The 27,871-nt window shown below is 55.1% G+C and overlaps 2 protein-coding genes across 6 annotated transcripts in view; one reads left to right on the plus strand and one right to left on the minus strand.

Moving 5' to 3' along the window:
- Window positions 1-4,532: 4,532 nt before the first annotated feature.
- On the plus strand, window positions 4,533-25,244 carry CHERP (calcium homeostasis endoplasmic reticulum protein). Of its 2 annotated transcripts, none has more exons than XM_029216978.1 (17): window positions 4,533-4,615; window positions 4,925-5,098; window positions 9,087-9,271; window positions 10,380-10,517; window positions 10,778-10,929; window positions 12,468-12,612; window positions 12,724-12,813; window positions 14,118-14,367; window positions 17,139-17,314; window positions 19,117-19,552; window positions 20,868-21,106; window positions 22,127-22,260; window positions 22,939-23,025; window positions 23,427-23,570; window positions 23,657-23,773; window positions 24,275-24,369; window positions 24,646-25,244. In XM_029216978.1, exons 1-17 carry the CDS (start codon window positions 4,591-4,593, stop codon window positions 24,837-24,839), a joined length of 2,781 nt encoding a protein of 926 aa, XP_029072811.1. In that variant the 5' UTR covers window positions 4,533-4,590; the 3' UTR covers window positions 24,840-25,244. The 2 variants fall into 2 exon arrangements, with proteins under 2 accessions (XP_029072811.1, XP_029072812.1); XM_029216979.1 differs by having other exon boundaries at window positions 12,501-12,612; window positions 24,646-24,855.
- Window positions 17,672-27,871, minus strand: part of CUNH19orf44 (chromosome unknown C19orf44 homolog) — a 30,898-nt gene continuing 20,698 nt past the window's right edge. The window contains exons 8-9 of one of the 4 annotated variants that reach the window (XM_029216982.1): window positions 26,600-26,681; window positions 17,672-17,688 (exon numbers count right to left, since the gene is read on the minus strand). In XM_029216982.1, coding sequence (XP_029072815.1) covers window positions 26,610-26,681 — 72 coding nt within the window. In that variant the 3' untranslated portion in view covers window positions 17,672-17,688; window positions 26,600-26,609. Of the gene's footprint in view, window positions 17,689-23,674; window positions 23,837-25,491; window positions 26,682-27,871 lie in introns of those variants that run through there. The other 3 variants (XM_029216981.1, XM_029216983.1, XM_029216980.1) reach the window with 3 other exon arrangements.

The following is a 27,871-nucleotide window of genomic DNA, read 5'->3' on the forward strand; positions in this document are numbered from 1 at the left end:
TTTATCTTTTCTAAGCCAAAATTTAAACACGTGACTTGTGAATTCATGAGCCAGTAGGACAAAACTAGAATCACGGCTTAACAGTTAATGACATGCCTTTATTGAACAGAATAACATGGAAAATCCAAGAATGTTGTGAGAGCTGTGCTTACATCTGTATGAGGAACGACAGAGTACCTGCTATGTGTGGGCTTTTCACACACAATCCACAAAGGATTACTCTTCACCTTGTGAGGCCCAGAGGGGTTAAGTCATTTGTCCAGGATCACACTGAAGTCTGCCTCCAAGCCCATTTCCCCCCCGCCCCCGTATTACTCAGAAACCACTCCCAACAGACAATTTCCTTCAATCACAGTTGATGGGTAGGAGTTTCTCCTAAAACAATTGCCCACATCCTTTTAACTCATAATCCTTTTGTTCAGTGATTTACTGAGCACCAGAATATATCGCTGAGATAGATAAAGGTGCTTGTGAATAGTTTATCTCTGAAAGGATACACAGGAGGCCGGACACAGCAGTTGCCTCTGGAGAGGATATATGCACTTTTTTCAAAACTGCCATATTGCGCCAAGTACAGGAAGCAGACACGTAAGCCTTCTACCCTCGGAGCACTCAGCTTAATTTATGGATGTGTGACTAAGGAGCACACAAGTGCTGTGTTGGAGGCGGGGCAGAAAATGATAAAGGAAGTACAGGGTAATTATTCAAGCGGCATATGGGAATGTTTTGGCTTGCGTTTTCAATTCACAGAGTATTTTATTTGCACATTTTATATTATATATGCTTGTTTAACTATCAGGACCCAAGAGGCAGGTATTAGCCCTATTTTACAGAGGGAAATGGCAACGGAGAAAGTCAGGCTTGGCCCATGGAACACACCTGGAACCCAAGTGTCTGACTCCAAGCCCAGGGCCCTTTGCCCTGCAAAGCAGCCTCAATGAAGTGAGTGGTTTTGTTTTTCCTCACGTTTGTCATACACTCCGAAGAGGAGCTGGTGCAATCAAAGGGGATCCTTTCAATTCACTTGCCTCGGCCACACTGCTAAAGTAAGACCCTGAAGGAGCCCTGATGTCCAGATGACCCAAGTCACTTTGCAGTTGTCTGCTGTGGTTCCAGCAGGGCCTCAAGAGGCTCTGCTGGGGATGATGTCACTGCCTTATAAGTCAGGCAGGGCCAGGTTTAAGGATGGCCTCATTGCTCAGATCCCAAAGCCCGAACCCCTCCTCAGGGATGTCTGCTCCCAGACACTGGACTCCTTTCTCTCCCCAGGGCAGCTCCTTTGTGACCAGAGGTTCGTTTGGTGACACATGATCAGGCCCAAGGAATGCTCATGTCTAGGACAGGACAGCACCTTCTTCTCTGTTCCCACAGGACATTCCTCCTGCCATGGCTTCAGCTCGTTGATCACATGGGGTTCAGTTACTGCAGATGAGGTGACAGTCACACCAAGCTTTGCTTTACTGAGACCATTAGGTCTAGATGGGCCCAGATTTCCTCAGTCAACCCCCTACTTTTTTTAGTAACAACTTTTCTGGTCTATATATTTTTATAGTCTATATATTTTTTAAGTTAGAAAAAAATTATTAAAGCCAAAAAATTATCTAGACTATACAGATGTCAAAAAGAATGGGATAAAGAACAACTTCCAAAATATATCGCTGAGATATATAAAGGTGCTTGTGAATACTTTATTTCTTAAAGGATACACAGCAAGCTGGACACAGCAGTTGCCTCTGGAGAGGATATATGCACTTTTTTCAAAACTGGCATACTGTGCATATTACTTTGTAAACTGCTTTAAAAAATATGCTAGAAACATTACTAAATATTATCCCTTGATTCTGTCTGTGTACATGGTATTATAAGATGTGCTACAATTAACCAACCCCTATTGCTGCACATTAAATACTATTTTAATGGGATGAGTTTGCAGCACACAATGTTGCACATGCTTCTAATCTAGGATAAATTCCTCACAGCACATTTGCAGGACCGAAGTGGGTATGCGTGTGGGTTTTAAATTCTTTCCTTTTTGCTTGTTAGGTGGGCCCCTCAGCAAGTTCATCTCACCAAGGGGTGTGCATTTTACTTGCTTACTTAAGAGTTTTGTTCCCAGGTCCTTGGAGACCATGTCGGTCTGCAGGAGCCTCTACTTCTAGCAACTCTCTCTACTGCTTTCTCCTGACCAACGGATTCTGATTTGGCCCACTGAAAGAAGCCTGGGGGGAGGCCTTGTGATGCTTACATATCCAGTCTCAAACAGCATTTTAAACACTATGAGATGAATGTATGATAGCAGTAGTCATGGGTGTACAACCTTTCTGGTGGACAGCTGAGCAACGTCAGCATTAAAAGTGCAAACCCTTTGACCACAAGATCTATGTATACACTAAAACTTTTAATAGTGGTTTAAAAGTAGAACCAACTCAAGAGACTCCATAGAGTCTGGCTTCAAAAAATTATGGTAAATCCACACCACATTGTTCTATGCAGTCATTAAACATGACCAGATTTGTAACGTGTTTTGGTTCACAGATCCCGTTAAGAATCTGATAAGTGCTGTGTATCTTCAACTCACAAAAACGAGTGCTATCTCTGAAATCTATCCGTGGTGGATCAGAAGTTAAAGCTTCTTGATATAGTTCTTTACTGGCATGGAAAAAATCACACTATCCAGATTACTGAGCATTTACTAAACAGAACATTCCCCCTGCCTGGACTGTTCACATAGCTGGTTCCGGAGTGGGATCTCAGTGCAAACCTCACCGCCCAAGGGCCTTCTCAGATAACCCTATCGGTGTAGGCACCACCGTCCTCCCTTATCATGGTCTTAGCACCCTCTGTTTTCCTCAATAACACCTTTGAGATGATATATTTGTTTACTGATCTATGGGTCTCTCTGCCTACCCAGACCGTGGGCTCATGAGAGCAAGAACTTAGGTCTGACTTGTTCATTGTTTCATCCACAAGCAACATCCAACCTGCCTTTGTTTTTGTTTTTGTTTTTTTGTGGTACGCGGGCCTCTCACTGTTGTGGCCTCTCCCGTTGCGGAGCACAGGCTCCGAACGCGCAGGCTCAGCAGCCATGGCTCACGGGCCCAGCCGCTCCGCGGCAATGTGGGATCTTCCAGGACCGGGGCACGAACACGCGTCCCCTGCATCGGCAGGCGGACTCTCAACCGCTGCACCACCAGGGAAGCCCCAACCTGCCTTTTTGTGAACCAAGAATGGTCTTTACAGGTGAACATTTGCAATCAATTGATGACAGGAAAGACTGACTTGGAATCCCCAGAAAAGCATTCCATTCTTCTCACTAGACCTAAATTATTTAAACTGTACTGAATTACTATATTTTAAATTCCACCAATAAAAAGTGTTCTGGACATTTTTCTCTTTGGTTATATAAGCACTACATAATAGCCTCAATTTTGGCTCTTGGCCAGAAGAGCCTAAAATATTTGCTATCTGGCCCATTATAGAAAACGTTTGCCAGCCTCTGGCCTAAGGCAATATCTGACGTACAGGAGACAATCCATGAGCGTCAGAAGTTACGTAGCAACAAAAAAGAAATGTATCTAAAACACACAGATATATATTTTCATAAAATACAGAAGTATAGCCAACTAAAGTGTTAATGTTAACGGCGAGAGTCACATTACGGGGCAAGTCCACAGTCTACATTTCCCTAATGTTTGCTGCGGCTTGTTAATTTTCCCCACAATTAGCATGCGTTAACTTTACCATCATCGTTGTGGATGCAACGTAAATGCATCTTGCAGGATGGCGCCCTGCCCTCTGGACGCGCAGTGTAGAAGGCCCAGCACCCGTAGGTCCTGGACGCTCACTCCTTCCCCGCTGCTTGAATGACTGCACAGAAGCCACGCGAGCCCCAAAGAGGCGCACTCAGTCTGAGGCCGGCGGGGGTGCGGGTGGGGTCCGCTCGCCCTGAAGTCTTCCTTATCAAAACGTTGGATCGAAGGAAAGAAATCGAGCGGGAGGCTCTTTTGAACCTCAATAAGCTCAGTTACATCCCCGCCAAGCCCATAGCCTCCCGGTTCTGCTTCTACCTCCGGGTGGGCCCGGGTGCATGTGACAGGCGTCGCGGCCCAGGAGCCGCCCAGACGCACCTCACCTCGTATTTTCCTTACCGCCGCCCCGCGAGGGGGAAACAGGCCCTGACCGGGGCAGGAACACCCCAGGCCCCCTAGTCCCGCGGAGAACAAGGCCGGCCAAGCCTTCGGGTTGCAACGCTGAGCTGAGAAAACGCCCCGGCCACGGCTAACAGCCGCCCGCTCAGTTCTAGCAGTTCCTGGGCGTCGCGCGACAACAGCCCACTCCGCACATGCGCGAGAAAGCCCTTGCGCGTACACTTCGCGAGCCCCTCCTGCGCGCCCGGCCTCGCGCGGCTTCTTCCCTCCCGCCTTGTGCCCTCACTTCCGGGGTTTCCCGGCGACGGCCGTAAGTGGCGGGCGGAAGCAGCCCGCGAGGCCAGCCGTAAAAGGCTCCCTCGCGCCACTTCCGGCCGGCTTCCGCAGACGGCCCTGGTGGGCGATCGAGTGGCGGTGGAGGACGTTCCCCGCGGCCGGAGCCATGGAGATGCCGCTGCCGCCCGATGGTGAGGCCCAGCCCGGGCTCGGGGGCCGTTTCTCTCTCCCCGGAATCCCTTGTTGACCCGCCCCGCCTTTCGGGGTCCCCGGGCCTAGGAGGGGGCGGGGCTCGGCCTCCCGGGTTCGCCTGCGGCCTCTCCCGCGGATCCCCGCATTCCCGGAGCGCTTCTGGCCCCTATCGGGACCCGTACAAGGGCGGCTGCTCCTGGGCCCACCCCTAGGGACCCCGGCCCCGCGGACGCGGGCCGGGAAGCCAGGGCCCCCGGATTTGGGCGGTCCTCGCTGACGCTCCGCGTGGCCTTTTCTCCGTCTTCCAGACCAGGAACTCCGAAATGTCATCGACAAGCTGGCCCAGTTCGTGGCCCGGAACGGTCCCGAGTTTGAAAAGATGACTATGGAGAAGCAGAAGGATAACCCGAAATTCTCGTTTCTGTTCGGAGGCGAGTTCTACAGTTACTACAAGTGCAAGTTGGCTCTAGAGCAGCAGCAGCGTGAGTCCTCTCCAGCTCTCAGGCCGCCCCCTCGAACGAATCCTTTCTCTGGTTCCAATTTCGGGCTCTGCCACAAAACGCCTTCTTTTGGGTCGCATGCTATTTCTCTGTGAAAATGAGTTAGTTCGGCCTTCACGATTCCTTCGGCTGTTCCCACAGCCCTGCGGCTGCAGGGTCCGAGTGTCATGGAGATCGAGGTTATCGATTCTCCTTCTGGGCTCCGGATCAGGGATTTCTGTTGTTTTGCAAACATGATGACTGAGATCAGCGAGTAGAGTGACTGCTTCAGTGTTTTCCAGGGAGGAAGTGATAGAAGCCGGACTGGGTGGGACCCTCCTGGCAGGTACCGTCCAGCCCCCTTTGCGGGCTCTCTGTCGGTCCAGCAAGGTTTTTGTGCATTTCAGATGGGTGCAGTCCAGATCAAAACTAATTGTCCTGTGGGCTTTAGTTCTTTGCAGCTGTTTATGTTCACTGGTTTGGGCTTCAAGGTTGCGGCTTGAAATTAAGAGAATTTAAGATGAGGTCAGTTGTCCTGGCTGGTCTTTGAATTACAGATAAATAGTCCCTGAGTTCACATCTGTATTGTTCAGTAGCAAATCCCTAGCTTCTAGATAACGTTGTGTTTCAGATTGCCAAGTAGGTGGACATTGAAAGGTGAATGCTCCCTGGACTACAAGCTCCCTGAGGCCAACCAGACCTTGTTTGGGTCAGTGTTGTGCCCAATAGGTAGCAGGTAGTAGGTGATCGATAGTTTGTAAGACAGCAAAGGTACAGTGGCTTGAACAAGCACAGTGTGTTTTGAGAGCCGGGAGAGGAATCATAAGAGGCCTAGCATGGCTGGAGTGTAGATGTGTGTAGATGGGGAAGGGGGTTGATCTGGAGTGGGAAAGTTTCCAGGGGAAATTTTGGGTTTTCTTCCTTAATCCAGGGGTTCTTCTGGTGCCTGTTTAAGGTTTGAGATGAGGGTGGGGAAGATTTCAGGTTGTCTAGGCAAAATGTACCCATTTATGTGTTTCTGGAGCAACCGTTCCTTAGCCCCAGCACGTCAACTTTAAAACCTCTGCTGTAGGCAGTGGGAAGCCACAAGGGAGGTTGAAACAAGGGAGAGGTGGGTCGGGTTTGTGTGGCCTGCGTGGAGAACAGGCTGGAAGGAGCGTGAGTGGAGGCTGGGATGGCAGTTGGTGGTAAAGTCTGAATTGAGTCGGCGAGTTGAGTAAAGGGAGTGGGCTTGGGGACAGGTGGGGTTAAGGGGTAGAATCTGTGAACTGAAGCGCCAGTTGGATATTGATGCCGTTGGCGTAACTGGGCAGGGGAGGATGGTGTTTGGGTTCGAGTGACCATGAGGTGAGAGCTGCTTCCCCTGCGAGGGGAGCCCACACCCACCCTGAAAGTCAGAATTCGGGGGCTGCTTGGGACTTGGTGCCATAATTGGGGGAAGTTGGGGTGTTTCTAGCAGGGGAAGATCGGGACTCAGGAAGTGCTTTCTGCAGGTAAGAATATCTCCGTTGCCATTAAAGTCCGTGTCAGAGTTAGACACATGGAAACTGAGGAGCCAGGAGTGTTGGGATGGAGGCACGAGCCTTAGGAGGGGCTGGGAGGAGGGGGGCAAAAGCTCAGGGTGCCTGAAGCCCAGAGAAGGAGGGATCCTTGGAGCGGCCAGAAGTGAGGGTGCACAGCAGGGAGGGCTGGCTTACCAAGGACTTAGGAATTCTGGAAGCTTTGGGGAAGCTGTAGAAGGGTTTCAGAACTGTGTTCTGGAGCAGGGCTAGCCACTCTGTAGCCAGCCCTTCACCCTGGTGGTTTGAGAAGACTGAGTCCTGGGACCGCTTGAGGTTGGCGCCTCACAGACTCTGGTGAAGGACTGTTGTTTGTTTTTTTTCTGATCTGTTGCAAAAAGTACAGTTTGCCAAGTACAATAAAAATGTGAACGATGATGGGAGTTCCCTGGCGGTCCAGTGGTTAGGACTTGGCGCTTTCACTGCCGGGGCCCAGGTTCGATCCCTGCTCGGGGAGCTAAGATCCCGAAAGTCACGTGGCACGACCAAGAAAAGAAAAAAATGGGGATAAAAAACATGCATCATGAAACATCAAATTGCTGTAAAAGTGCCAAAACACTCCCTCGCCATTTCTGTGCTTGTCTAGTCTTGGCGTCACCTGGGGCTGGCCCTTGAACTACACTTTGAGCAGCGGCACTACAGCCGCGGAGTAGAGAAGGAGAGGGGAGGCAGGACTGGATGCAGGGAAACCAGTTCCCAGGTTGATGCAGGTGACAGCAGAGTCATGGCAGTGATGGCGGGACACAGGTAGATTGGCATGTGATCTAGGAGGGTGACTTGACTGTGTGGGGCAGCTTGTTAGTGTGAAGTGCAAGGGAGAGAAAGGTGCATGAACCTTCTCACTTCTGCCTCGGGTACGTGGCGTAGCTGTGCCAGCCACGGATCAGAAGGGGAGCTTTGGAGGGGGTGGAACGCAGGGTGAGAGGGAACCCATGCCTGTTTGAGGTGCCTGTGGAAAGCAGTGGCTATTTGGTCTGTAATTAGACCCAAAGCTTGAGGAATCCAGGATGGCGATGATAGATTTAGGGGTCATAGAGTGCACTTTGTAACTGCAGCCACAGGAAGATGTCATGTTCCCCTGGGGGCTTGCTCAGAGGAGGGGGCTTAATTCTCAGACCGGGCATCTCAGTATGTGAGGGTCGGATAGAGGAAGAAGGGGACAAGGGGATGGCCACACCGGCCACGTGAGACAAGGAGCTGAGACGGGGCCATCAGGCTGAGTGGGGATGACCGCAGTGGCTTTGGGGGTGGGGTGGGTGGGCGGAGCCAGACCTCCGTGGGTTGAGATAAAGGGGAGATGCAGAATTGAAGATGAATCTTGGCTGTAAGATTGTTGGGAGCGGGGCATGGATGAAGAGGGAGCTTTTGAAGATCAAAGACTTGGGTGTGTTTAGATGTTGCTGGGCAGAGTCAGTAAAGAGAGAAAATGAAGGAAGGAGAGCGAGAGGACACATTTCCTGAAGCAGCGTCTCTGGGAGGGTAGGATCCAGAGCGCAAGTCAGGGGGTGGGGGTGGTCCCATAAGGTGCCTTTGGTGAAGGCCTGCCTCAGACCTAAGCAGTGGTGGGCCCTGGATAAAACCCTGCACCCCACCGTCCTTTTATGGCTTTGTCCAAAGGCTGGGCCCCCTTAGAGTGGGACTCAGAAGGGCTCCAGCAGAGCGTGGTCACGCTCAGACCAGCCGAGGCCCAAATGCAGAGGGGGAGGCCATCTTGTCCAGGGACCCTTCCCCCAAGTCCTCCCCTCCCGTCTCATCTGGCGAGGTTTGGGGCCTGCACCTGCCCAGTGCAGTCTCCTGCTAGCAGGATGGGGCGTCCCACGTCGCCTCAATATGGATGGACCCCTGAATGCAGAGGAGGAGAGTCAGTGGAAGGAAGGCAAAGGGCGGGGTGTAGGGAGGCCACGGCATGTGTCGGGTGCTGCCGTGCTCCTGCCGTAGGGCCGCAGGTGCGTGGGTTTGCTGGTCGCCATCCAGAGGTCCAGTGGCTTTGCTGTCTTGAAAGGGGAGAGTAGACTGGGGGACAGCAGGCGTTAGAAATAGCTGCTGAGGTTGCTGGGGGTTGAGAGACTCCCTCGGGGAGGGGCTGTTTCTTCAGGCCCAGGCAAGGTGTGGAGAAGGTGGAGGGGGTGGGCTCAGGCTTCCTCTGGGCTGAAGGACAGTGGGCAAGGCTGGACAGTGTTGGCTAGCGAGTGGTGAGATGACGGTCCCAAAGGTCTCCGAGGAGAGGACGAGCAGGAAGGCAGAAGGGGTCCAGGGCTAGGCCCCATGATACAGGGCACGCATAGCGGCGGCACCTCGCAGGGGTCCTCTTCTGGGTGGTGAGTATAGGGAGGGGAGCCCCCGGGGCTCAGAGCTGCCCAAGAGGCGGCCAAGGGGATACCTGGACCCCAGCCACCTCCTCACAGGGGCCACCTCTCCTCCTCTCCTGCCAGTCATCTGCAAGCAGCAGGCCCCAGAGCTGGAAGCGGCCACGGCCCTGCCACCACTGCCACAGCCCCCGCTGGCCCCCGCGGCGCCCATCCCGCCAGCCCAGGGCACCCCATCCATGGATGAGCTCATCCAGCAGAGCCAGTGGAACCTGCAGCAGCAGGAGCAGCACCTGCTGGCCCTCAGACAGGTACGGGCCGGCTCCTCCCCCTCCCCGCCCCCCTTGACCTGAGGTGGGTACCCAGAGTTCACCCTCTGTGCCTCAGTTTTTGTATCTGTACATTGACGCTAATATTCGGTGTCAGCGCTGAGGACGGGGATGTCCCGTTGTCCGGGGCTCGGTGCCTGACAGTCATTATCCCTCCAGTGCTGCCACCACCCATGTTGTGTTTAGCTTGACCCCGATGCTGGACACGGAGGTTGCTTCTCATCCAGTGAGGTCACTGCACGAGCTTTGATACCCACACACCCGTTGTGCTGGAGTGGATGTGACAAGTGAGACTGCACATTGGAAATTGTGTGACAGAGAATCCAGGTGGCCTCTGGTGCCACCGGCACCAGCTCCTGCTAGTTAGGTCACCCCAAGCTGTTGTGGGGAAGGACCCTTTTGTCCCAATCCATCACAGTCTGGTACTTTGGCCAAATACAATAGGATAAGTTGCCAGAAACATAAGATGGATGAGAAGATATCTGAAACGCCAGCCCCAATTTTAGTACTGGAGTCAAGACGTAAGTTACGGTTGTATTATTGAAAACAGAACACTCCAGAATGCTTACCCTCAGTTTCCATACGGAGCTCGTCACAGACTGGGCAGTCTGGCTTCAGCCAGCCCTGGGCTGACTGCCTGTCCCCCCAGCAGCACCGGGTCTCAGCCGTATCTCAGTTTGCTAACTTCACGGGCAGAAGTCTGGCGTCATGTTTTAATTTCGGACTCCCTGGTTGCTAGTGAGGTTGTTTTGCTTTTATTTGACTGGCGACTGTTTATATTTGTCCTCGCCATACCGTGTTCACACCTGCCACTCATTTTTCTTTCTTTTTTTGGTGAATTGATGTGCAGAGGTTCCTTGTTCCTCTGGGTCTTAATCTTTCTGTCTGTCATCTCCGGGGAGACATTGTATCCCCCTGTATCTTGTCTGGCTTTATCCTCTGCCTGCTCTGCCTGTTACAGCCGTGACTTACAGATGCGTGTCTCAGGCTTCGGGCGTGAGTGTTGGGGGCAGGGCACTGATGGGCCAGCCTGGCTGGGCCTGGGCCAAGGTCCCTCCTCACACAGTCTCGGTCCCACTTGGCCTTCTAGGAGCAGGTGACAGCAGCCGTGGCCCACGCGGTGGAACAGCAGATGCAGAAGCTCCTAGAGGAGACCCAGCTGGACATGAACGAGTTTGACAACCTGTTGCAGCCCATCATCGACACCTGCACCAAAGATGCCATCTCGGTGAGGGTGGGGTGGGGCTGGGGGCGTGCTCCCAGAACCTGGTGCTCCTGACTAGGTGGGAGCTCCTGCAGCCAGTCTGGGCCAGGGCTGCTCTAGGGGCACCCCGTCTCCGCATCCCCTTCCCGCATGAGCACTTCCGTGGGCTCCCCCACCAAGAAAGGTGGAAGGCAGGGAGAGGCCGTCCGACATTCCCGGGCGTCTGTACACACTTTGGCCTGGGGAAGGCCAGCCCCACTCACCCACCACCCTGGCTGTTGCAGGCTGGGAAGAACTGGATGTTCAGCAACGCCAAGTCCCCACCTCACTGCGAGCTGATGGCGGGCCACCTCCGGAACCGCATCACGGCCGACGGGGCGCACTTCGAGCTGCGGCTGCACCTCATCTACTTGATCAATGATGTGCTGCACCACTGGTGAGGGCCCTGCCAGCTCCGCCTTCCCTCCTGCTCCTTCTCCCTCTCCCGGCCGATGCTCTGCGCTCCGGAGCCTGGCCTGTCCCGGGACTGGGAACCACTCTTCCGAAGACCCAGGGGGAGGGTCGGTCTGAGCCACAAGCCCTCCATCGGGAGGACAGCCACCCGCACCCCCCCACCACCTCAGCCGCTACCCCAGACCCCTCGCCCCACCTGGGGCCGCTGTCCCCTCACTCCTTGCTCTCAGGGCAGTTTCTGGGTGTTTTTCAGTGTCTGTGTCAGCTGCCAGCTCCCTTTCACTGACCTACGCACACCCCAGTCACCTGACTCTGCTGTGCTTCAGGAACCTTCCCATAGGGTCCCCCTGGCTAACCCTCTGCCCCCCACCCCCACCCCCCAGCCCTCCTAAGGCCAGGCCAGTGTTTACTTCCACATGGCCTCTTCGGTGCCTTTTGACAAAGGTTAAGTCGAGAAACCAGATGCCTAGGCCAGAGACAGGGGAAAGCTCACGGTGCTAGTAAGGCTAGCCTGTAGCTGTGAAGACTGGCTGCCACATTTGTCTTTGAACTTGGCTGGCTGGGGGACAGCTCCTGTGAGGGCAGCAGGCTCAGACCCAGGTCTTGCCCCTTCTGCCCACGTGCAGCCGGGCCCTGCCCCTCCCCGCTTCATGTGCCATGTGGGCGGTTCCGGTGTCACTCCGCGCTCCCTACATCACTTTCCCCTATTTCTCTGCCATTGGGAAATAAGTAGCTGTTCGGAACCTTGTCTGCCTCCTGCTCCGCCAGCCGCTCCGCTGACTCAGGGCAGATCTGCAGAGACAGCCCTGTTTCTGGCACTTCTCCAGCCACCCGCTTCCTGAGCCTCACTGTGTGGAAGCCCAGTGCGGCTCGCCCCGTCCTCCTGCCTAGGCTGCCCTCCCTCCCCCAACCTGGCTTCCCGGCCCCGGGCACTTGCTGCTCTCTCTGAGCTCCCTCTGGTGAGCTCGCCTCTGAGAGGGGTTCTAGCTGCCCACCTTCTTCCCCAGGCTCTGCCACCTCATTGTACAGCTGCGGGCCCTCCACGCTCATTTATGCAGCGTGCCCCCTGAGAGGCCGCCTCACCCTGTCAGGCCTCAGGCTCCTAGGCGTCTGGCAGCCCGCACACTCCCTCTGCCTCATGGAAGGTGGGGTCCCAGCCCAGGTTTCCTCGTGCCTAGGGGGTGACAGTGCCGAGTGAGGCTGCATGGACAAGGCCCTGTACCCACAGCAACCCCAGCTCAGCCTTTGTGGGCAGCTGGGGCTCTCACAGGCCTGCGTCTGTCCATCCTCATGCCACCCTGGGAGAGAAGGGTTATCTTACTGATAAGGGGACCAGGGTGAGAGGCCTTGCTCTGAAAGTCCCCAGGCTGTGTTCTTTCCCTCCTCCCACTGCCGTCCATCCATCTTGTGGGGAGCCCAGCCCTTGTCCCAGCCGGGTTGGGGGCCCGTGTCCCAAGAAGGCAGAGGGTGCTGTGGCTGGAGCCGCGATGGTAACGGGCGCGTGGCCGGGTCCCGCCCCAGGGCCCTGACGCGCGGAAGGTCTCTCCCTCACAGCCAGCGCAAGCAGGCCCGGGAGCTGCTGGCCGCCCTGCAGAAGGTCGTGGTGCCCATCTACTGTACCAGCTTCTTGGCCGTGGAGGAGGACAAGCAGCAGAAGATTGCCCGGGTACAAGGGGCAGCCGGCGGGGGGCGGGGGGGGGCGGGAGATGAGCAGGGGCTCGGGGGGTGGCACTCGTTTTCCCCCTGACATGGCCTTTCCCTCCTCCCCAACATCCAGCTCCTGCAGCTCTGGGAGAAGAACGGCTACTTTGACGACTCCATCATCCAGCAGTTACAGAGCCCGGCCCTGGGGCTCGGCCAGTACCAGGTGTGTGCTGCTCCCTGAAGTTGGAGGCTGGGCACCACCAATAGGGTGGTGACCTCAGAGTCCTGGTGGCATTTTCCCAGCTGGACTCCCCGGCGTGCCCCTGGGATGGTGGTGAGTGGTGGGAGGCAGAGTCTGAGGAGCAGCTTCGGGGGCCCCCACCCCGTCCACAGCAGCCAGTGAGCCCTCCCAGGCGAGCCCGCCAGACTTTTCCTGGTACGCTTGTGACCAGGTTACCTGCTTTAGGCTCTGCTCTCGGGGGTGCCTTTGGCCCATTTGCTCTGGTCCTCCAGGTGTGACGGGAGCATGAGGAAACCCTGGCATAGTCTAGGCTGCCACAGTCATCGTGTTGTGCATGGTGTCCCGTGTGCACATCTGCTCCTCTCTGAGGGGGCATCTGCTCAGAGGTCGGGGTCGCAGAGCAGGGAGAGGAGGGCCGGATCTCCTTGGTCACCTCTCCTGTGGTGCCGGCGTTGCTACCCCATCTACAGCTGCTTGGGTGAAACGCACAGTTCACACCCCCTTTTCCCAGGCCGGAAGATGTCTTCCTGCACAGGTCTGGTTGAATGTGAGAAGCTATATGTTGACCGTTTCCTCTGTGATGCTCCTGACTGCCACCCTCCCTACAGGGGAGAAGCTTTCATGCTCAGAAAGGCAAATGAGGAAAGTACATTTCAGACTTTTTCTAAGTTTTACTCCCTTTTTTTAATTGATAAATAAAAATGGGCTCATACCAAATAAAAATGGGCTCATACCACCATACCACAGTGATATTCACTGCTTTTCTCCTATTGAGTTGGCGGTAGCAGCTCATGGTTATTGAGTCACCCAAGTTCCTTTCACTGCATTTTCCCCGAGTCCTCAGAGGTAGGTCCCGTTATTGTCCAATTTTACAGGTGAGGAAGTTGAGGCTCCGGGGAGGTTGTGACTTGCTCAAAGCCATACAGTGAGTAAGAAGTACCGCCTGTGAGCATGTCCTAGGACGTTTGTCAGTGGTGGGATTTTAATGTCTGCGTGGCACTCCAGGGCACGGCCGTCCTTGCTTATTCCCATTGTTAGGGAATTCTAAACTGCCCAGCACCAAAAGTCACCAAGTCCGGCTAGATTGAGATGCTCTGTGGTTGTCAAGCTCAAGTTGATTGTTTTACGTGACAATCGCCTGCTTGCCCTGGGTCCCTGGGCCTTGCTGCCCGCAGCATCACCCCAACCTTCTGGGTGCTCCCCAGGCATTTGTCCCCGTGCTGCTCCAGAGGGTCTCGGACCTTGAGTCCCATGTCCTGAGTGCCGGCTGCCCTGCTCTCCATCAGGCAACCCTCATCAATGAGTACTCCTCGGTGGTCCAGCCGGTGCAGCTGGCCTTCCAGCAGCAGATCCAGACCCTCAAGACACAGCACGAGGAGTTTGTCAACAGCCTGGCCCAGCAGCAGCAGCAGCAGCAGCCGCAGCCGCAGATCCAGATGCCGCAAATGGAAGCTGAAGTCAAGGCCACGCCGCCGCCGCCTGCGCCGCCCCCCGCCCCCACGCCTGCCCCGGCCATCCCGCCAACCACCCAGCCTGGTACGTGGCTCCCTCAGCACCTGCCCCCAGGCGCAGTCTCCTCCCCCAGGAAGGGGTCTGGTTCTCTAGTCTCAGGCCCAATCCGAGGAGCAGATTCTAATCTATTTACAGGCACCAGGCAGGTAATTTCACAGGTAAGTGTAACCATGCCCTTAAAACTGAGACAGTTCTCCTGTACAAACCATCCCAGAGAATGGAGAGGAAAGCTCTCTAAGTCATTTTTCGAGGCTAGTATAACTGATACCGGATGGACATGGACAGGGAAAGAAAGAAAAAGGTAACCTAGTGTCACTTCTGAGCAAAGATGAAGAAATAGTAAATATTGGGTTGGCCAAAAGGTTCGTTCGGTTTTTTCCATAAGATGGCTCTAATAGCACTTAGCTGTCTTTAACTTTATTCAAAACAATTTTGTTAGATTGTATGTGACAGCTGTCATATCAACGTGCATTTTAAAAAAGACATCAAAATTGGTCAATTTTTGTGTAGCCCGTTTAATACTGAAGATAGAAAAAAAAAAAGCAACATTTTCGACATATTACAGTTTATCATTTCAAGAAAGGTAAAAACACAACCGAAATGCAAAAAAAGATTTCTGCAGTGTGTAGAGAAGGTGCTGTGACTGATTAAAATGTGTCAAAGGTGGTTTGTGAAATTTCGTGCTGGAGATATCTCGCTGGACGGTGCTCCACCATCGGGTAGACCAGTTGAAGTTGATAAAGATCAGATTAAGACATTAATTGAGAACAATCAACGTTACACCACGCGGGAGATAGCCAGCATACTCAGAATATCCAAATCAAGCGTTGAAGATCATTTGCACCAACTTGGTTATGTTCATCGCTTTGATGTTTGGGTTCCACATAACTTAAGTGAAAAAACCTTCTTGACCGTATTTCCGCATGCAATTCTCTACTTAAACATAATGAAAACGTTCTGTTTTTAAAACATGTGACGGGCGATGAAAAGTGGATACTGTACAATAGTGTGGAAAGGAAGAGATCGTGGGGCAAGTGAAATGAACCACCACCAACCACACCAAAGGCCGGTCTTCATTCAAAGAAGGTGACGTTGTGTATATGGTGGGATTGGAAGGGAGTCCTCTATAATGAGCTTCTTCGGAAAACCAAATGATTAATTCCAACAAGTACTGCTCCCAGTTAGACCAAATGAAAGCAGCACTCGACGAAAAGCGTCCAGAGTTAGTCAACAGAAAATGCATGATCTTCCATCAGGATAACACAAGACTGCATGCTTCTTTGATGACTAGCCAAAAACTGTTATAGCTTGGCTGGGAAGTTCTGATTCATCCGCTGTATTCACCAGACGTTGCACCTTCGGATTTCCATTTATTTTGGTCTTTACAAAATTCTCTTAATGGAAAAATTTTCAGTTCCCTGGAACACTGTAAAAGGCACCTGGAACAGTCCTTTGCTCAAAAAGATAAAAAGTTTTGGGAAGATGGAATTATGAAGTTGCCTGAAAAATGGCAGGAGGTAGTGGAACAAAAGGGTGAATACATTGTTCAGTAAAGTTCTTGGGGCTTCCCTAGTGGCGTATTGGTCGAGAGTCTGCCTGCCAATGCAGGGGACACGGGTTCGAGCCCTGGTCTGGGAGGATCCCACATGCTGCGGAGCAGCTGGGCCTGTGAGCCACAACTACTGAGCCTGCATGTCTGGAGCCTGTGCTCCGCAAGAGGAGAGGCCGCGACGGTGAGAGGCCCGCGCACCGCATGAAGACTGGCCCCTGCTCGCCACAACTACAGAAAGCCCTCGCACAGAAACGAAGACCCAACACCGCCAAAAATAAATAAATTAATTAATTAAAAAAAAATAAAGTTCTTGGTGAAAATGAAAAACGTGTCTTTTATTTTTACTTAAAAACTGAAGGCATTTCTTGGCCAACCCAGTGAAGTCTTAGCAGGTGAAATCTAGCAAAGTATTTAAAAGATATGTCATGACCAAATAGGATATGTCTCAGGAATATATAAGGATGGTTTAATACCAGAAAATCTAACAGATCAGATGGGAAGAAATCTTTCAACTAGATGCAAAAAGGGTACTTAATAAAGTGATGATGGGGGCTTCCCTGGTGGCACAGTGGTTAAGAATCCACCTGCCAATGCAGGGCACACGGGTTCGAGCCCTGGTCTGGGAAGATCCCACGTGCCGCGTAGCAACTAAGCCCGTGCACCACAACTACTGAGCCTGCACTCTAGAGCCTTCAAGCCACAACTGCTGAACCCGTGTGCCACAACTACTGAACCTGTGTGCCACAACTGCTGAACCCGTGTGCCACAACTACTGAACCCGTGTGCCACAACTACTGAAGCCCGTGCGCCTAGAGCCTGTGCTCTGCAACAAGAGAAGCCACCGCAATGAGAAGCCCGCGCACCGCAACGAAGAGTAGCCCCTGCTCGCTGCAACTAGAGAAAGCCTGCGCGCAGCAACAAAGACCCAACGCGGCCAAAAATCAAATAAAAATTTTAATTGATAAAAATTCTTGAGCAAAGTAAAATCAATATGGCTTATCGATCAATAAGTAGGATACTTACTGTAAAGCGTTCAAAGGAGTGAGGGGTGTTTCCTGGCCAAGGTCAGGCCTCTCTTCGTGTTGCCTTCCCGGAGGCAATGGCAGTTTTCAGTGGGGTCAAGAAGCAAGGGTTTATTGGGCAGTAAGCCCAGCCTGGGTTGGCCCTGGGTGCTTGCTGAAGATCATTTCGGTTGGGGCCTCCTGCTGCCACCTTGTCTGAGTGCTTTTTTGCCTGGTTCTAGATGACAACAAGCCTCCTATCCAGATACCCGGCTCTTCCGAGTACGACGCCTCAGGAGGGGTCCAGGACCCAGCTGCCACCGGCCCCCGGGGCCCTGGGCCCCATGACCAGATCCCACCTAACAAGCCCCCGTGGTTTGACCAGCCTCACCCCGTTGCTCCTTGGGGCCAACAGCAGGTATCTCTTAGAACTTGTTGCAGGGTCAGGTGGGGCACACTTAGGTTCAACTGGACGGCAGGCAGGTGGGTGATGGCTGCTATGCGGGTTGATGGGCTTTTAGGGCTCCCTGGGCAACGAGGTTCTGCAGCAGGGCCTGGGGTTTGAGGGGGTGGCAAGAAGGTGATAGTCTCCCTGAAGTATGGGGACTGAGCTGGGAAGAAAGTTGGGCCTTTACATCCTTCGCGGGAGGTTTGGTTTTCTGGGCTTCTCTGTAACACAGGTCCCCATTTTCCTGTGAATGCTGAGAAGTTTCACACCATGAAGTACAGCAAGGCGATTTGTTTCCTTCCCTTTTTAACTCGTTTGACCAGCAGTGTCAACATCTCATCACCCTAGAAAGAACATGGTGCTTTCGTAAGGAAAGGAAAGGTCAGAAATAACAGGCTAGCAGCATTTTGTGGGACTGGGATGCTGGTCCATTCTTCCCTCCCTCCAGGTTCCTTGGAGTCAGAAACTTCTAGGCCAGGGCAGGGGTCATCCTCATCCAGCATAACGTGACTGGAAAACACCCCGCAGCTTGCTCTCTGGCCACTGGACCTGGTTAGAGCAATCTGGTCTAGCTCTGGGTGTCCACTTGCCTCTCGACCAGGCATGGTGGGCGTGGCCCTCCTGGTTGACCCTGTGTGGAGGGGGCGTAAGGGAGACAGTTCTGGGCTGGCAAGTGCAGTGTCACGGCTGTGAGTCCCCCCAGCCCACCCTCAGCTTCCGGACAAGAGATTTAACATCACAAAAGACGAGGCATCCCCACAAAGACAGCTCCCGCCTCTGGGTGCCTGCTGTGAGCCCTGCAGTGTTGGGTGCCCTCTCATGCGGGGGCACTTCCCCCCTTCGTTGGTGTGGAAACAGATGCCCCTAGTGTCTCCCGGCTCAGTCTTTTTGGGGACCGGCAGGTTAGGCTCACAACAGTGGGGCTCCCCCACTGAAGGCCAGCAGTGCACCCACGGTCCACAATAGGAAACCACAGCCTGGGCTGCCCACGTGGTGTCTTACATATTGAAATAGCTGCCATATTGAAAATCTGCCTTCTTGGCTTCTCTGGGAAACCTGAGCGTGTGGCGGCCGGGGCCGGCCTCCCTGTGCTTGTGGTCAGTGGAGCCACCCAGCCCTGACCCTAGAGGTGGCCCTCTGGGCAGCCTCACCCAGGCACAGGCCACCCTGGCCCTGAGTTTGGGTTGCAGTCCTGGCTCTTTAAGTCTTCAAAGCAGCAGCTGGGCAAGCTCCAGGGCTTATGGTCTTCAACTTACAGAAAGCCATTTCCTGGTAACACAGCAGACTCTGAGATAAGGGTGTGAGAGGGCAGGTGACCCCAGGAGGCAGCGTAGGGAAGAGAAGTGACAGGGAAGGGAGAACAGGCAGGGATGGGATGTCGTCAGGGCGGGCTCTGCCATGGGCCCTGCGGCTCAGCCTCTGTGCCCTGGGAGTGGTGGGGCCGCACCCCTGCACTGTCCCACTGAGGGGCTCATGGGCTGTTCATCCCCCAGCTTCTGTCAGGCATGGGGTCAGGGGGTGCTCCCCAGCCCAGATGCAGGTACAGCACTTGAGAGTCTGGGCCTGGGGCACGGGCGGGCACCACGGCATCCTCTGCACGCGTCAGAGTAAAGGTGGCAGCGCCCAGCCAGGCTGTAGGCCTGCAGCTCCGGGGGGTGCTGGGCTTGGGGCCGGGTCACCTCCACCGCCGGAGACTGAGGTCGGCAGGTCTCTGCTGGGTGCCCCGCGTGCCCAGTGCAGGCTGGGTCTCACGTCTGCTCTTTGCCTTGCAGCCTCCTGAGCAGCCCCCCTACCCACACCACCAGGGCGGGCCACCCCACTGCCCGCCCTGGAACAACAGCCACGAGGGAATGTGGGGCGAGCAGCGTGGGGACCCTGGCTGGAATGGCCAGCGCGACGCCCCCTGGAACAGTCAGCCCGACCCCAACTGGAACAACCAGTTCGAGGGCCCCTGGAACAGCCAGCACGAGCAGCCACCCTGGGGCGGGGGCCAGCGTGAGCCGCCCTTCCGCATGCAGCGGCCGCCACACTTCCGCGGGCCCTTCCCGCCCCACCAGCAGCACCCACAGTTCAGCCAGCCGCCACACCCACACAACTTCAACCGCTTCCCGCCCCGCTTCATGCAGGACGACTTCCCCCCTCGGCACCCCTTCGAGCGGCCGCCCTACCCTCACCGCTTTGACTACCCTCAGGGGGACTTCCAAGCCGGTGAGTGCAAGGTCGCCCTCGGGGGCACCGTCCTCGGGCCAGGGATCACGTCCCTCTCCTGCCCTGTGATCCCTGAGAAGGTCAGATCACTCGCCGGCAGGGCCTGGAAGAGGCGCCTGACGGACCGGCCTTCTGAGCGGGCTGGTGGCACTGCTGGCAGTCCTGCCGTGTGGCCTGGTGTGCCCTGAGCCAGGGTGACAGGAGGAGGGCCAGAGGAGTCCAGCTCGGTCCCTCAGGAAGGGACAACCTGCAACCACACCGGCAACCCTGGTGTGGGCACCGCCAGGCACCAGGCCAGCTATTGAGGTGTGAGGCCCTGTATCTCGCAAAAGAGGAAGGACGTTGGGGTTCTGAAAGGAAAAGGAACTCCCTAGTCCCCACGGTGGACAGACAGGTAGTGAGCGAGCCACTGAGTCCAGGCCCGGCAGCCCTTGTGCCACTCCCTGCTCCTCGTCTTGCTGTTTTCGTCAGGTGTTCTGTTTTCTTTTTGAAGAATCTTTAGTTTTCTCGATCTTGTGTTTACTAAAAAATTTCATTTCAACTCTCCTGCTCTTCAATCTTTATCCTCAAATCCATCCTTGACTGTAAATTGAGCTTGGAGACCAGTAGCAGGTTTCTTGCTTGTGTGAGTGTCTTGGGGCTGCTGCAACAAAGTCCCATGGACTGGGTGCCCCCAACAACAGGGAATTCTTCTCTGACAGTTAGTTCTGGAGGCTGGAGGTCCGAGATCAAGGTGTCAGCGGGGTTGGTTTCTACTGAGGCCTCTCCCCGTGGCTTGTAGACGGCTGTCCTCTCCCTGTGTCTTCCCGTGGTCTTCTCTGTGTGTGTCTGTCTCTTAATCTCCTTTTCTTAGAAAGACATCAGTCAGTATTGGATCAGGGCCCACTCATAGGACCTCATCTAAAGTAGTCATCTCATTACAGGCTCCATTCCCAAATGCAGTCACATTCTGAGGTACTGGGGGTGAATTTGCAGGGAACACGGTTTGGCTCATAACATGGCTGTTTGAAGGTTATGTGATTTCCCTTGTGGTTCCTTCTTTCACCCGTGAGGTCTGTCAGGCGCTGCTGTGGGTGCAGGACAGGCCACTCTGAGCCCCGGCTCCTCCCCTGTTGCTGTGTGGCCCTGAGCAGTGAATGAAGCAGCCGGAGGGTTGGTGCTGGGCAGGGCTGCCCAGGAAGTGGGTGTGGGCGTCCTTGCCCCACTCTGAGCCCCTTTCCACTGGCGCTTTTTACCCTGGAGATCTCGACCGGGCTGTTGGCGTTGCCCAGCTCTCGACTTTGCGGTAGGCCTGAGTCAAGTTTCTGTTTTGCAGAGATGGGACCCCCTCACCACCATCCTGGCCACCGCATGCCTCACCCTGGGATCAACGAGCACCCGCCTTGGGGTGGGCCCCAGCACCCTGACTTCGGCCCTCCTCCCCACGGCTTCAACGGGCAGCCCCCTCATATGCGGCGACAGGGCCCTCCTCACATCAACCACGACGACCCCAGCCTGGTCCCCAACGTGCCCTACTTCGATCTCCCTGCCGGGCTGATGGCCCCCCTCGTGAAGGTAATGTTGTGGAGTTGAATGCCAAGCTTAGCCTTGAATGCTCGGTCTCCACGTGGAAAGTTCACAGGTGGAACCCATTTCCCGATTGGCTACAAAACACTGCTTCCCAGGGCCCCTGCCCCTCTCATTTCCCGCACCCCAGCGAGCCTGACAAGTAGTCAGAGAGGATGTGCCTGAGCCAGCAGCACCGCCTCGCGTGCTCACATGTGGCTGCGAGCAAGGCCCGTGTCCCCCTCTGCTTCCTCCGAGCCTCCCTCCTGGGGCTGCAAGTTTGGTAGCTGCTCAGAGTGGGCTGGGCTGGGCTGGGCTGGGCGTGAGGTGCAGGTCCTCTTGGTCCTGGCCTTTGGAAGCCACCTTGCCCAGGGGCTGATGACAGGGATTTCTCAGAAAAGGGGTGGTCTCCAGCTGAGCAAGGTGAGCAAGGCAGGAGAGGGGGTCAGAAGGGAGCCAGGGCTGGGGCTCAGGGCGCTCTGAGGGTCATGCTGGCTGTACTGGTCACTGCCACTCCCCGGCCCCTCTGAGACATTAGCATACCGGAAGCTGAGACAGGTCACGCTGGGGCAGCAAGGGGAGGCAGCGGCGCCAGCGGGGCTGCCCTCGGGGTAGGAGCTGGAGCAGAGAAAGGGGCACATAGCAGGGCCCCTGGGGTAGGCGCCTGGGCACAGGGCGGTGGTTGGCAGGGGAGGGTGTCTGGGATCCACGGCGTGTCGGTGAATTAACAGGGGTCTTTCCTTCACCTGAGCTTGGAGGCCACGTCTCCTCTGCATCTTTGTAGAGAGAATTCTGTAGCTTCTGTCGACTTCCATGAAGCCCTCAACCACCCCATTTAGGAATTGAAGTACTGGTGTGGCCAAACCCTCCGGGAGGGTGGGGTTTCCCAGGAAGGGCCGGATGAGGCACTCTGATGCGCAGGGCAACTGTGTCCTGCCCCCGGCTCTCCGGCTCCCCGACTCCCCCGCCCCTGCAGTTCCCTGGATGGGCCCCAGCAGGGAGCAGTGACGGCTGTGCTCTCTGCCACAGCTGGAAGACCACGAGTACAAGCCTCTGGATCCTAAAGACATCCGCCTCCCACCCCCCATGCCGCCCAGTGAGAGGCTGCTGGCGGCTGTGGAGGCCTTTTACAGCCCTCCCTCACACGACAGACCCAGGAACAGGTACGGGGCTTCGGGAGACCAGGCGCTGGGGCTGGTGATGGGAGGGGAGGCCCCTGTCCCCTCTCCTGGCCCGTCTTCCTCAGTTTGCTTCACAAGAAAGACTCCGAACCGTCGCACCTTCCACCCAGGGCGGTGCGAGGCCCAGGTGAGAAAGTGTGGTTAGGAGATGCCGATTCTCCCTCAGCTTGCGTGATGTGTGCCATAAATAAAAGGCTTTTACCACGTTAGAGACATCAGAACAAGAGCTTACCTCGGGATCCCCTCCTCCAGCGGCCTCCTCGCTTCAGTTAAAATCGTCTTCTGCCCTGTTTGGGGCCACGGGCCTATCCACCTACAAATCAAGAGTTCCTCGTCCCCAGTTACAGTAACCCTGAGACCCTCTTCAACTATTTGGAGAAAGCCCAGCGTGGGAAGGCGTGGGAGCCACGAAGCGCTGGGAGTGCAGTCCAGCCTCTCCACCTCCCAGCGGGCGGCCTGGCCTCTGGGCCTGGTCGCTCCTCTGAGAAAGGGCAGCCCTGTGGCAATGACCACCCGAGTGCTTTCTGTGCTGGGCCTTGCTCAGCATCCTGAGTGAAAGAGGGAAGGCCTGTCGGGTAGGGCTTATTCCTGGTGACTTTTTCACAAGTTCCCTGTGGGAGGGAGGCTTGCGTTCATACAGGGGACGCCCATGTCTTACAGTGAAGGCTGGGAGCAGAACGGCCTCTATGAGTTCTTCCGAGCGAAAATGCGGGCCCGGCGGAGGAAAGGCCAGGAGAAGAGGAACAGGTAAGAGTGCACACGCCCACCCCGCCACCTGTGTGGAGGTCAGGCCTCCGCAGTGCATCTCGTCCTAGGTCAGCTGGCAGCAAGCCCTGCCTTTGCCTGTGGCGCGCTGTGGTGGTGTGCCCGGCGCAGGCAAAGGGGGGTCAGCTCTGGCCTCTGCCTGGGTCGTGGGCCTGGCACCCTACGATAAAGGTGCTGTGAGCCACCAGGAGCTGTTTCCCACAAGGCCGAAGTTAAAACACCAGTACGAGAGAGAAGCTTGCCATTGTCTGTATTCAACCCTGATGTGAAAGGGCGTGTCTGCACCTGGACTGGGCACATGGGGGGTCTTTTAGAGTTGGGGGTTGGGGCGGGCTGGGCGCAGTCCATGGAGGGGCTCCGGCTCACCAGGCCTGTCCCCGCAGCGGACCCTCGAGGTCTCGGAGCAGATCCAAAAGCCGAGGGCGCTCCTCCTCCCGCTCCAACTCGAGGTCCTCCAAGTCTTCCGGCTCCTATTCAAGGTCAAGGTCTCGTTCCTGCTCCCGTTCCTACTCCCGCTCCAGATCCAGGTAGGCAGGGCCCCGCCTCTCGGGATGCAAGGCCTGAGGCTCCTCCGCAGCTGCGCTGACCCGCCTCCTCTCCCCTGGCCCCGCAGGAGCCGCAGCCGATCACGCTCCTCACAAAGCCGCTCCCGGACCCGCTCTCGCTCTCGGTCCAAGTCCTATTCCCCGGGAAGGAGACGTCGGTCGCGGTCCAGGAGCCCCACCCCGCCGTAAGATTTCTGTCTTAACTGTCAGAATGACCTCTGGTAGCGCTGGAACCCTCTGATGCTTTGCTGTGAATGTTGAAACGTGTTGTTAGAAGACGCGCTGGCGGTGGCCCGCGCCAAGGCAGCACCTCGGGGCCCCCGAGCACTAGCACAGTTGACAGTGGCACCTCACAGTGGCACCTCATCTCACACCTCGCTGTTACCTCTGCAGTCACGTTGTAAAGCCTGAGGCAGTGGCTGCGCTCTCTATTTTCTAACCGTTTTACGGGTCCAGTGTGGCCTGGCTGTGCCGCTGAGTGTGAGGCAGGGGCCGCCATCTTAGGGAACCCCCTTATCTGCCGGCGAAGAGGATAAAGAAGAAAGCTAGAGACACGAAATGTGTGTGTGTGTGTCCATCTCACGCTGGTGACCCTACGTATGAGCTACACGCTGTAATATTCTAAGTTTTCATTCCAATAAATGTATCAGCTCTTTTTTAAAAGACGTAACCTGTCTTAATTTTAGTTCCTCGGCTGGTCTGGGTTCTAATTCAGCACCTCCTATACCTGACTCCAGGCTCGGGGAAGAGAACAAAGGACATCAGATGCTGGTGAAAATGGGTAAGGTTCCTGGGAAGACAGAACAATCCGCTCTGGGCATTCAGGGTTGGGGGATGATGAAGTCAGAGGAAGCTCCAACTCATGACCGACTTCTGAGCCTGCAGGGTTTTTACTGAGCGTCCTTTCTTACTACCCTTAGTTTCCCATTTATAAACTGCACGTCTGCATGTCGTTCGACTCTCCAAACGCATTTCCATTTAACTTCATGTCAGGGTAAATGCACCACAATTTCAGCTTCCTCTGTGGGTCGTAACCACTCATCCCTCTTTTCTTCAGGCTGGAGTGGATCTGGCGGCCTCGGCGTGAAAGAGCAAGGAATCCAGGACCCCATCAAGGGGGGGGACGTCCGGGATAAGTGGGACCAGTACAAGGGCGTGGGTGTGGCCCTGGACGACCCCTACGAGAACTACCGCAGGAACAAGAGCTATTCCTTCATCGCCCGCATGAAGGCCAGGGACGAGTGCAAGTAGGCGCGGCGTGGGCAGGGAGCCACACCAGTGGCCAGCCACCGGCAGCGAGGACTGTTGGACCCTTCTTGGCTTACTGGCAGTGGAAGATGGTAGGGACAGCTCGGTTCTCACACTGTCTCCGTCTGTGGGGAGCGACAGAAGAGAAGGAAGACTTCGGCAGGCCTTGTGACGAGTGCCACGCTTGATGGCGCGGAAGGCCCAGGCCCCACCTGCAAACCAGCTCTAACGTAGCAGCAAGAGTCACGAGGAGATGCCCAGCCAACTCGACAATGAGCTTATTTCCCTGGACAGTGAAGCGAGAAACATAAGGCCCCTGGATAAGAATTCTTGTCCTCTGCAGGAACGGCTGTCTCACATCTCCCCTCAGCCTGAGCCTCTAAAACCAGTGGGAGTGCATGGAGGAGGGGCCCTGAGGGCACACGCCAGCCCGGCCCAAGGGGCCGGCCCTCCCACTCCCCCATCAGTTGTGTTGTGAGAAGGCTCAGGCCAGGCGCTGGTACTGCTCACTCTAAAAATGGAAAAACAAAACCTTTTTGATTTGCAAAGTTAAACAGGGTTTTCATTTTTACTCCAAATGGTTTAGTTTTAGAAAAAAGTACTGATCTAGGTTGATACCCAGTGAGATAATTTGAAACCTGATTCCTCTGAGACATACTAGCCCTTAGTTACTTAAGCTGTTTAAGTTGAGGTGGGTTTTTTTGTTTTGTTTCTTGTTTTTGTTTTTGTTTGAACGTTAGCCATTTGCTGTTCCCTGCAGAAACAAAAGGTTCTGAGGAAACTTATCTGAGGCATCTCCAGGTCACATAATGATGACGCCCTTGGAGCATACGTACCCTTAGTGTCTCTACTTGTGTTTTTCACGGAGAGGAACCCGCACACCAGCACTCACGTGCAACGGCCCATTCACATCCAGAGTGTGGAGAGCGACCACCGGCCCTGCTTCCTGCTCTGTCACTTCCTTTGCCTGCCCCAAGCCGCCCCCAAAGGGAGGTGAGGCTGGAGGGAGCCGCCTCTGCCGGGAGCTGCTGAGCGACCGCCTGGGATCGGCTGCACTCGGCATCCGCAGGCAGCTTGGTGTGGTGCCATTTATTTGTACAGAAACATTTTTGAAAAATTCTTTTCAATGAGCTGCAAAATTTTCTCCAACTTTTCCACCTGATGTGGTAAAATATTTGATTTTGTTCTAGATTTCCTGTAGCTGTGAATTGTTCAAATGTGTCTGATTCAGGATAAAATGTAAACGTGTTGTTAACAATTTCTCGTGGATTTTACTGTTTTGCCTTCAAATAAAGACTTTTTTTTTAAAGACCTTTTTCCTCTGTGCATTTAAGTCAAGAAGCGTGCTCAGGCTGAGGAGGGAGGAGGTGCGTCCTGAGTGCAGACTTTGTCTGAATTGTGGAGTCGGGTCAGAAGCTCTGCCCTGGTGTCTCCTGGGAGTCCCCGGCGTGGACGCCTGGTCCTGTTTCCTCGTGGCTCCAGACAGGCTGGCATCCTCTGTCCTGCCACGAGTGGTGACAGCTCCACCTGGGGTTCCATTTCCACTGGCCTGTGGTACGTCCTCTCAGGTGCCATGCACACTGAGGAAATGGGGGCTGGGAGGGCTCAACTACTCAGCTAGAAAAGGCTGCAGCTGGGATTCCTCTCAGGTGAGTCCTGGGTGCCACCTGCCCCCACCACTGGGAATGTCCCCTGGGAACTAAGGTGTGAGCGTCACGGCTGGTTTACGGGACCAGCTCCTTAGACCCATGAGTCTGTCTCACCTCCCGGCGTTCACAGCTCCTTCTTCACCTCCTCCAGGGCCTCCTCCATGGTCAGCGGGGTGGGCCTGTGTTGCCTGATGTACTGTGGGGCAGAGGACACACAGGGAAGCCATCACCACTGCTGCCTCAGTCTGCTGAGGCTCTGGGTCCTGGAGATGGTGCCTATCCCCAGGGGCTAACAGAAAAAATGAAGGGATGCCAGGTGGCAATGGAAACAGAAGAGGAGAGGTGAACCCAGGCAGCCTCCGGGCAGGTACCCTGCAAGGGGTGAGCCCTGACTGAGCCTGGAAGGGAAAAGGGACCGTGGTGAGGGGCAGGGCTACCCGGGGTGCCCTCAGAGGACACAGGTTGGGGAGAAGGACTTGGGTGCCACTCTCAGGGTGTGGGCCTGGAGCAGAGAGCAGGCAGCCACACGTGGGCTGCAGGCAGGTGACGTAGTCAGATCACTTCAGCCTGCATCCAATCAACTGATGCACATCCAACAGAGGAACAAGTTAAAAGGACCCCACTGGGGAGCAATCAGCCCAGTCCAGAATGTGGGAAACCGTCAGATAACCTATTTTCTTTCTTTTTCTTGGCCACACCGTGCGGCATGTGGGATCTTTGTTCCCCAACCAGGGATCGAACCCACACCCCCTGCATTGGAAGTGCAGAGTCTTAACCACTGGACCGCCAGGGAAGTCCCAGGACAACCTGTTTTCTTCCAACCAGTAAACTGCAAGGAAACCAAAGAGATGGGGGAGGGGGGAAGACCTCTAGAGCAGTGGTTCTCAAAGTGGGTCCCCAATGGGCCCATGGGAGAAACGCCCACTGCTAGGCCCACCCTGCTGCCAACACAACCCCAGTGGTCAGGCCCTCAGGGGTCTGACGCTGCTCAGGGCTGAGAACCACTGCTCTAGATTAAGACATCAAATGATCTTTTTTTTTTTTGCGGTACGCCGGCCTCTTCACTGTTGTGGCCTCTCCCGTTGCAGGGCACAGGCTCCGGACGCGCAGGCTCAGCGGCCATGGCTCACAGGCCCAGCCGCTCCGCGGCATGTGGGATCTTCCCAGACCGGGGCACGAACCCGCATCCCCTGCATTGGCAGGTGGACTCTCAACCACTGCGCCACCAGGGAAGCCCCAAACGATCTTGATGTACCAGTTTGGACACTGATGAAATAAACAGGAGAAAAAGGTACAACTTTTATGAGATGAGTGGAAATCTGAACACTGGATATCTAATGATATCAAGAAAGCTTAGGGCTTCCCTGGTGGCGCAGTGGTTAAGAA

This window comes from Monodon monoceros, unplaced genomic scaffold, assembly GCF_005190385.1.
Source record: "Monodon monoceros isolate NGI ecotype Baffin Bay Population unplaced genomic scaffold, NGI_Narwhal_1 Super_Scaffold_12, whole genome shotgun sequence".
NCBI lineage: Eukaryota > Metazoa > Chordata > Mammalia > Artiodactyla > Monodontidae > Monodon > Monodon monoceros.